At 27.6% G+C, this 10,340-nt stretch overlaps 1 protein-coding gene across 1 annotated transcript; it reads right to left on the minus strand.

Annotated features, from left to right (window-relative positions):
* Positions 1 to 8,158: 8,158 nt before the first annotated feature.
* Positions 8,159 to 9,196, minus strand: LOC110654582 (germin-like protein subfamily 1 member 13). The gene is made up of 2 exons (XM_021810617.2): positions 9,028 to 9,196; positions 8,159 to 8,865 (listed from the first exon to the last, which is right to left on the minus strand). The coding sequence occupies exons 1-2, from the start codon at positions 9,146 to 9,148 to the stop codon at positions 8,321 to 8,323; spliced, it is 666 nt and encodes a 221-aa protein (XP_021666309.1). The 5' UTR covers positions 9,149 to 9,196; the 3' UTR covers positions 8,159 to 8,320.
* Positions 9,197 to 10,340: the final 1,144 nt, after the last annotated feature.

Consider the following 10,340-nt stretch of genomic DNA (forward strand, 5'->3'; position numbering starts at 1 on the left):
GGAAGTTGTGAAAAATCTTGCATGGATAGATGAGTATTTATAGGTGAAAGTCTGTTGACTATTCTCTGTGATCTGATCTACATGCTGATGAAAGGTTGCCAAGTAGTTGTGAATGGTTAGCTGTTTTTTATTTCACCAAACCACGAGTTCTTCTACAAGTATATATGCATATGCATTTAATCGTCCCTCCTTTTTGAAATAATCTTCAATATGAATGGTTCAACGCTAGGCCACAATTGCCTATAAAAAATAAAAAAAATTTAAAAATTAAAAAATAAACCTCTAGGCCACAATTTCAAGCTTCTGTGAGCTGTGATAATATATATACCCCTTTGTTTTTCATTTTACCTCATCGAAATTTAATTTTCTTCTTTACCCCTATGTTTTTCGTTTAAGGGAGAGAGAGGAAGAAACAAAAATATACTTTTGGGCACAAACAATAATCGTTGTAGTTTATTTGATAATAGAAACATATTAAGTGTCATATTGAATTGAAAAGAAAAGTTCATATGCTATATTGGATTTTTGATTAATTGGATTGGATGAGTCAGATTAATTAACTATTGATTAATTAATTAATTATAACTTAAATGTAAAAGTTGTAGAGGTCCTTAGATTATAGTAAAGCAGAGAAGTCTTCTGTCGACACTACTGGCAAGGGTTTTAAAAGTTGATTAAAATTAATAAATTACTGAAACTGACGTCCTCCAAATAATCAAAACCAAATTTCCAGGATTTGTTAGTTTTTGTTGCCTTTCTAAGGCGGTTTTCATTTTGATAGCTATGGGCCCATAACTAAACTTTCTATCTTCAGCTAACAAGAAACACCAGTGTCATATACGTTCGAATTGCTATATATGTTAAGTGAAAATGAAACTCAAAGATATTTTTTATGATATTTTTACATTTAAATAATTTGAATCTAGATAGAAATGGCATATTATAATTTTATATATTAAGTTTGCCATTAAGTCTTATTCAATTATATTAAAAATAAAATTGAAAATCTAATCAACTCTGCTCATAGAATTATCATTTATCAAGATTGGATACATAAATATAAATGTAAGCTTTAATGCAATAACATTGAAATCGTTTTTAAAATTCTGAGATTTTAAACTAAGTCTTAATCATAATCTATTAAAAAAATAGTTAGATATACATAGATGCATATTTAAGGACATGATAAGTGTGGTTGGATTCTTGAAATGGATGGGATAACTTGAGCTGACTATTCTAACATAACTTAGTATTTGGACTCACCTACTCATTGATTTATATTACAAGAATGATCGAGTCCTTTTTTCCCATCTTAAGGTACTCCTACTCTTATAAGACAAAATCAACCCTTAATTTAATAATAATTATTCATAATTGAGATTTTCAAAATCAAGAGACCTTTCATCTTCGATCGGCAGATTAATTTTATCTAATATTAAATTTATATGATTTTTATTTGATAACTGTGCTTGTTTTTAATTTGTTAATATGTCACATCGATTTGAAATGGGGTAACTTGCTTCTTATAATAATTCACGTTATAGGTATTCAGTCTTAAACCAGAAGATGGCATATTTATATTAAGTCTAACTTATTTTCTTAAGACAATTTTTATAGGTTAGTCTCATAAGATTACAAACACGCGTTTGAAAATTCAAATACTTGAAAAGAAAAAATCGAATAGGTGTTATCATCCCTTTGGAATTGATCGCTTATAAATTTTTATGCTTTTAAATTTTAATTTTAATTAGAATCTAATTAATAAAAAAATAATATTTTGATGGATCCAATTGCCAAGTTACCACCGGTGTAGAGTCTCGTGATTAACTTGATGAGATAATCTTGTCCTATCCCTCTTCAACTCCCGCACTAACATGATAACTAAATATTGTTTTTCTTAGAAGTACAATAGAAGGAGGTAGTGGGTTGTCTAATGATTTGTTTCATTGGATAACATATCATATTCGGTGGTAAGTACTTTCTTATAGAGTTAAGTTAAATCAAAGATATCAACCGATAACTCTAAGTCTCGGGTCGAAGAGGTAATGACCGTCATACCTAAAGAGTCATATTTCTTTTTGAAAAAAAAAAATAGAGTTAATTAAGAAAAATCCAACATCCACAATCTTTTCGGCCCTTGTTAAATATAACCAAATAATGGAAATTATACTTACGGATATGATAAACAAATTATTGTGATTAATTAAGCCGGCCATTTAGCATCCGAAAATCATCTGTATTATTTTAGCAAATTAATGGGATTAATCATCCGCAAATAATGGCATAATTCATTAAAAAAAAAAAAACTTCCAGCTAGAATGATTCCATAGTAGTTGCGGTGGGTGTTCTAAACATAAATCTTAAAAAACTAGACAAAATAACAAAATAGCATAAGAATTAAAAAAATTAACGAAACAAATTGAAGAGATATTAAAAAAATTAAATATTAATAAAATAATTAAATGATATATATATAAAAATTGAATGATATAAAATAGAGAGGAGCTAAGTAAAATAGAATAAAAAAATTATATTATACCTTAAAAAGAGGGGAATGTCTAAAATTTAAATTAAAATATTTCATTTGATTTGAATTTATGCCATAAGAAATTATTAGAATCATTTATATTTAATATTTAAGTAATTATTATTATTTAAATTTAAATTTATAAATATAAAATTTAAATAATTAATTTTTATTGAGTTTTAGTTATAATCATTTAATGATAATTAAATAATTTTAATATTTTAATTTAATTATAATAAATAAAAATTATAAATTACCAAAATTAATAAAAACAAGTTAAAAGGTTAATCAAAAATTAAAATTTAATATATTTATTATTTTATTAAAAAAATTAATCATCTCTAAAGGCTCCCTTGCTCTCCCTCTGTCACTGGATAAAAAATATTTATATTTTAACAGATTATTGTCTTATCAATAATAATAAAAAAATGACAATTTTGTAGTTCAACAGAAAATTAATAGAGTTTTGACATATGTGTAACATATTATTTATAGTCTTATTATTGGTCCTCTTTACTTATTAAATTCATAAATATTTATTTAATTATATAATTTATAAATATCAATACGTCTCTACTGCTTAATTTAATCCATAAATTAAGGATATGTTTTTAAATGTGTAAGTGGACTAACTAATATTACTAAATTATATGTTATTATTTTGATTTAAAAAAGTATCATATCCTTTAATATATATATATATATTTTTTAAATTTACCATAAATAATTGCATTTTTAATGAAATTTTGATTTTTTTTTTAATGTAGTAATGGGCTAATGGCATACTGGAGTTAATTTCATGCATCCTTCCTAATTAAGTCATTATTTTATTATCATTCCTGTTGTGGTAGGCACACAAGTTTAAGCCACATGCATAATTATACAATTATACCATATAAGAAAATAGAAAAAAAAAACACAGAATTTATATAATTCAAACTTAAGATTTACATCCATTGACAAAATAAGAGAAAAATGTTCTATTATGATAAAAAAAGTAAGATACAATCACTCAGAACTCTTAAACTCTAATCTCAATGTATTTCCCAAATATCTCATAACTCTTCGGTAAAGAGCAGAATGTTACAATATTTATACTAGTTCACACCATGGAAGTGTTGCCCCACAGCCCTAACGAGATTAGTGATGGGCTTTGAGCTTGAGCGTATTAGCCCATGTCTTCCGCTATTACAATAAATCTCACTTTTTATCTCATTCGGGTCACAGCATGAAAATTTTCAGTCGGTAATAATTCAGATTCATGAAAATATACTTAAAATTCAAGCCACATAAAAATAACAATCCCTTAACCTTAATTTGAATAATATTAAAATCTTTGTTACATTTTTTAGTCAGAAAATTATTACATTGTCCTTCACTTTTCTCGCTCTTCTTTTCTGGGCATCTTCTTTTACCAATCTCAGTCTTTACTATCATCAGTCGCTCAAATCTATCTGAGTTTGGGAATGTGGGAATCCAGCTAGATTATCCTCCTTGCAACCCGATGGTTTTTTGCTCCAAATCAATTACTCTGCATGTTGCAGAGTTCAAGGGAGAGCCGCTGAAGTGGTGTCGTGTCTGTTCAACTTTAAAAATGTCACAATTCGCTCGTTGAGAGTCATAATTCTCCTCTTCACAACCCGATGCATTGTCAAATTCAGGGAAGGATCCTTGGAGGGTAGAGAGGTGACACTGATGCTAATAGGGTTAGTGGCAATGGTGAAAGATAAACAAAGGGAAATAGGAAGAGAAAGGGAGGGGCAAAAAAGAGAGGTAATTTTGGGAGGGGAAGATGATAAGGTACTTTCATTTTCTTTTTTTCAAAATGAAATCAAGTCAGAATGTTAATTTAGAAATATATAATATTCATTATAGAGAATTTAATATTATTTAAATTAAATTTTAAAAATTTTTAAAACAAATATTAAAATTGAGAAATGATAATAAAACAATCACCTAAATTAAGGATGATAGTCAAAATTTAGCCGGCAAAAATGGGTAAATCAATAGTGACCTTGAGGAGATGGGAGAAATCTGTTTTCATCCAGAAATTATGTAGAAGCTATTTGGCTTTACCATTTCTTCATACCAAGTCAATGAATTAATATTCAATTCACAGGTAATTAAAACAATTAATGTTGAATTAGCATATTCCATTCACCACTTATTTTTTTTTACCATCTTATTGAGAACTTTAATTATACTAAATTTCATCCAACAACTAATGACACAGTCACGAATTAAGCAATTTTTGAACTGATTTGTGAAAATTGACTTGAAATCTTCAATTCAAATTAACATGTACTTAATTTATTTCAATTCACATAAAATTTGGAATAATTTAAATTCAATTTGCCTATAAAAGAGTCAATCAAAATTGAAATTAATATTTGATTAAAATTAAAAATTAAAAATTTAATATTATTAAAAAAATCATATTAATTTAAAACGATTTGTAAATTGATTTGAATTTAATATATAACTTTTTTTTATAACGATTTATAAATAATTAGAATTAATTCATAATTTAATATTTTTAAAATTTAAAAATTTAAATAACCTAAAACTTCCAGTTTATCTGCTTCAAGCTACAATCCAATCTCCAATTTAAAAAATTGGTTTTAAGTTGTTACATAGAAATAACCATGTTCGAACAGCCCAAGATAGGCATTCATTGCTTAATTAAAGTTTAATTCCCTCATCCTAGTTAATTGAGTTGATAATATCAGCCAAGACATTATCGAATGAGATAAGCCGATCATATATATCAGTTACTTGCCCATTACAAACCTATATATATATAGAAGAAATTAACACCATGTTAAGAAGCGGTATTCTGCCTAAGTAATTAATCAGAGTAGTTAAAAAGTTGGCAGGTGCTCTGCATGAAAATGTGACAAATTTGATGAAAAAAATAGGAGGAAAAGAAAAAGGCTTAAAATAATATGAAAGAAAGTAGTTTAAAAAAGATTTATAATTTTTAAATATTAATGTAGGATATATACTCCAACTAATTTGGAATTAAGGAATTAAAACGTGTTGTGTTGTTATATTATACAATGAACTGCAGGCAGTTAGATTAATTTTCCATCAAGAGTGAAGGCTGCTCGTTTCTGATTTCTATGTGGTATATATATATTCATAATAGGTCATTGCATTATTTATAGCTAGAATCAGCATTTAGTAATCTTATGCCTCATAATGTAAGAGATTAAGAGATATTAATTAAATCTTTACGACTTAACAAATAAATATTGACCTAATCTTCGGAACAAGTCCAAGTTAGAAATTAAAATTCTCTTGCTTTTACTTAATCATCGGAACAGGTCATAGTGAAAACTTGGGAAGTTGCTGAAGCGTTAATGAAGCGATCATGAACAATCTACCGCACGCGAAATGTCCTCTTTTTTATCACTATGATCATCCGCAATCCCACTTGCCATTAAAGTACAACCCCAAACGACCTACCCATGAACTCACAAAACATATGGTGTGTGATTAGTATATGTACAGAGAATTCTGTGCCTTTTCATGTAGAGAAAGTCAGTCAAATTTTTTTATTGTTATTTTACATATATGTATATATAAAACAGACTCTATACAACCAACAAAATAGAATATTTAGTTTGTTCCAGTCATATCACTCACCTACAAATCATTCAAGTTTCTATTCCCCCACCTAATTACTAAAAGAAGCAGAGTTCATTATTTTTATAAAAAAAAATAAAAAAAAAAAGAAACGAAAATAATTAACAAAACAAGGTCATCATCATATGTGATCGAAAAAATGTATAAAAATCTGATAATGTTGACAGTTTAACCAAATAGTATAATATAATTTGAACAAGTAATTGACCTCAAGTCTTGCACCTAATCTAGAAGACTTTGGATAAGTTTAAGTCTGAAAATTCTTGTGTGTTAATCGGAAAGCTTTATATATATATATATATATATATATATATAAAAGCTTCCATTCCAAGTACGTAACCACTCCAAATGACAATGATTCTTTTCCCTTCTCATATAATTAGTCAATAACCATTGCCGAGTTCACACATTTGTAGTTAATAATGCCAATCTATATATATAATTGAACATAACACATATTAAAAAAGTTGAAATTTAACCTCTATGGAATATATGTCTAACAATGTATTACCAATTCAATTTTTATTTATAGAAAAAAGAGATATTTATAAATCATGAACAATAATTGACATCAGATACTATAAAACATCCAACCATAATTATGGTTGCATCAGATAGGGAAAGAGACCATTTAGCTAAATTATGTGCCACTATAAATTTTAACTATACAAGGATTGATTAATACAAATCATTATTGCCAGTCAGATTAAATCTTAATTGATCTTTCTCCATCTTTAAACTGTAAAAATTGAAAAAAAAAAAAAAAAGCCTGAGTTTAAGTCTTTCCATCTATTTAATATGAGATTTATAACCTTTGTTGTATAGTTCATATAGTTATTATTTCAATCTATTAAATTTTTATTAAATCCGAAAAATAAAAATACAACTGAGCCCATAACTTATATATAAAAATAATTAGATTATTTCAGAAGTCTTTCAGTCTATTCAAACCATAAAATTTCAATTTCCCTTAAAAATTAATACTCTACCCATATTATGATCTTAACCAATAATAATAATAATAATAATAATAATAATAATAATAATATCTCCATGAGTCCATTTATTCCACGGCCACGGAGAATTTCATGCATCTTTTCCATTCTTTCTCAGAATTCGTGCATCCTCTCAATATTTTCTTGTGTGACTTTTAATTTGTTTTTTTTTAAAAAAAAAAAAATTTGTTAAGAAGATGATAGAAAATTTATGGAGGTTGCAAAGAGACATTCAGTTGCCATTCCAATTTAATTAGGTTTGCCCTCATCTTTTTCTTCTTTTTTCTCTTCGTCTTATTTGTTTTAGTTTTTTCTTCCCACTTTTTATTGCATTTTAAGTCAATTATAAATTACTCCCTGAAGTTTATGAAAATTCATAATTTATCTATTTATTTTAAATTTAAAACAATTTTGGCCCTGAATTTTTATTCTGTCAAGAAATTAGTCTTCAAATCTAAATTTAGTCAACTTAACAAAAAAAAAATGTTAACTTTATTTTAAAAATTTGAAATAATTAAATTTTTTTTAGTGTACTGTCCATTCAATTTATTTTTATTTTTATAATATATATTATATTTATTTTTTATTATATAATATATATATAATATATATAACACATATATATATATATAATATAATATAAATAATTTTTTTTTTTAATTTTTTTTTTTTTTTTGTTTTATATTATATTTAAAAAAAAAAAAAAAAAAAAATTATATTATATTATTAATATTTTTTTTTCTCTGTCTATATATATATTATAAAGTTAAATATTTGCTTAATGTTTATTTTTTTTCTCTTTTTTAGTAAACTGACTTCAAAAAATATAGTGAATAGCTTTTTTTTTTTAGTGTTTTTTGAAAAAGCCGAAAATTTTGAGACAACAAGTAGATGATGCGTTTCTTAAGTTGATTTTTAATTCCATTACCTTATAAAATAAATGAACAAAACTGCAATATTATGAATCGACATGTAAAGGAAGGCACACTGAAAAAAATCTCTCTTTATTTAATTAGTATAGGCACACCAAGAAAATATCTCTCTTCATTTAATTAGGATATGCTAGCTCAATTATTGACGACTTTGCAGGAAATATAACTAAACAATATTCTTAAACAGTGTGCAGCAATGAACTTCTATCATTGTTGTTTTATGCATTCTCAAAGAGTTTTTGAAGTTTTTCCACCTCATCCTTGTCCAATTGGAAGGCCTTAGCAAGAACATCAGGATTAATGGGTGGATTAGGCCCAAAGATTGCATCTGCTATAGTGATGACACCTGGGTTTTGGCTGCTTAGACCAGCAAAGGCAACTGCATTCGTCTTTGCAATATTAAACTGGAAGTGAATGAGGCCAATTGGAAATACAAATACATCTCCTGGGTATAAGACTTTAGTGATAAGGCGATTAGGGTTGGATGTCACAAAGCCAACATAAAGAGTGCCTTCCACGACTACAAGGATCTCTGTACCACGAGGATGGGTGTGAGGAGGATTTAAGCCACCATTGGGTGCAAAATCTAACCGAGCGAGAGAAATACCAAGAGTATTAAGTCCTGGTATTTTATCAACATTCACAAGGGTGACATTCGATCCAACTCGATTTTCTGTATTTCCAGGAACATTGAGTCCCCAAAAAAAGAAATCTTCAGCTACAGTAAGGTTTGGGTTCTTGCAGAACTTTCCATTGACAAACACTGCGTTAATACAAAAAAGTTATTGTCAGTATCCGTTGACCATGCGTATAATAAAATGAGAAAAAGATTTCTATACAGGAAATAGTGATCTTTATAGGATAATACTACGAGAGAAACGTGAAAGAAAGCAGAAAAACTGAAAGCAAGGTTATATATATATACCAGCATTCTTCGGTTCAGGTATGGCAACACAGAAGTCCTGGAGAGGGCTAGGGTCAAAGGCAGAGGCAAAAGAGAAAGCCAAAGCCAGAGCCAAAAAGACGAGGAAATGAAAGCTCTTCATTTTATGACTACTTTCTTTAGCCTTTAGTTGTTTTGTTGAAGGAAAGTTGTGAAAAATCTTGATGGATAGATGAGTATTTATAGGTGAAAGTCTGTCGACTATTCTCTGTGATCTGACCTACATGATGATGAAAGGTTAGGTTGCCAAATAGTTGTTAATGTTTAATTGTTTTTTATTTCACCAAACCACGAATTCTTCTACAAGTATATGCATATACATTTAATCGTCCCTCCTTTTGAATTAATCTTCAATATCAACTTGGAATGGTCCAACTCTAGGCCACAATTTCAAGCTTCTGCGAGCTGTCTTATAGTGAAGCAGAGAAGACTTCGGTTGACCCGACTGGCAAGGCTTTGAAAGTTGATCAAAATTAATAAATTACTGAAACTGACGTTCCCTGATGTGTGGTTTCCGCAAGTGCACGGGTCACAGTAATATAGTTTTAAAAAATGATATCGATCCACAGGGAATTGTGCTTAAATTGGAAATAAAAGGATAAGCTAATTAGAATGACAAAATTTAAAGATATTAAAAAATAAAATTTGAAATTAAAATTTGTATTTGAGGAATTTAAACTAAATCAAACAATTAACTAAACTAGATTACTAAGATTTAAATTGAAATTTGCTATTTATAAAATTTGGAGGAATTAAATCTAAATTCAATAAAAATTAAAGTGATTCTAGAGATTGGATTTTCAATATTGTTTGCATATGGTTTATCCCTAATTTAGCCAAACACATGTGAATTGCAATTTTGAGGGAAATCAATTCTTAAATTTTTGAAACCTTTTCAAGCATTTCAAAGTTGGTTTTCTTTAAATCAAACCCTGTTTTCATGATATTTCAAACCTAACAAAAACCCAATTAAAGCTCTAATTGATTTTTGGAAAGTCCCCTTAATTCTCTTAGCTTATCTCTAACACCAAGAAAACAAAGTTTATTGCAAGATTATCTATCCCAAATATTCACTTTTCAGTCCATCTATTAAGGATTAAAGCTTAACTTAATGAGGGCCCATTCATCAAGCAAGGCAACAAGCTCACAAGCAATAAATCAAAATGTAACAATCTTCATTTAAATGGCTAAATCAGTTCAAAACCACAATACAAAACAATATTTATAAACCCATCTCTAGAATCTCAAACAACTACTCACAAATCATTGTTTCAAGACAAACCCAAGTGTATAAA

Source organism: Hevea brasiliensis, chromosome 5, assembly GCF_030052815.1.
Source record: "Hevea brasiliensis isolate MT/VB/25A 57/8 chromosome 5, ASM3005281v1, whole genome shotgun sequence".
NCBI classification, from domain to species: domain Eukaryota; kingdom Viridiplantae; phylum Streptophyta; class Magnoliopsida; order Malpighiales; family Euphorbiaceae; genus Hevea; species Hevea brasiliensis.

Coding starts and splice junctions, on each gene's coding strand:
- LOC110654582 (XM_021810617.2), bottom strand. CDS start 9,148: ATGAAGAGCTTTCATTTCCTCGTCTTTTTGGCTCTGGCTTTGGCTTTC. Junction 8,866..9,027: donor ACCTGAACCGAAGAATGCTG/GTATATATATAT, acceptor GTATTAACGCAG/TGTTTGTCAATGGAAAGTTC.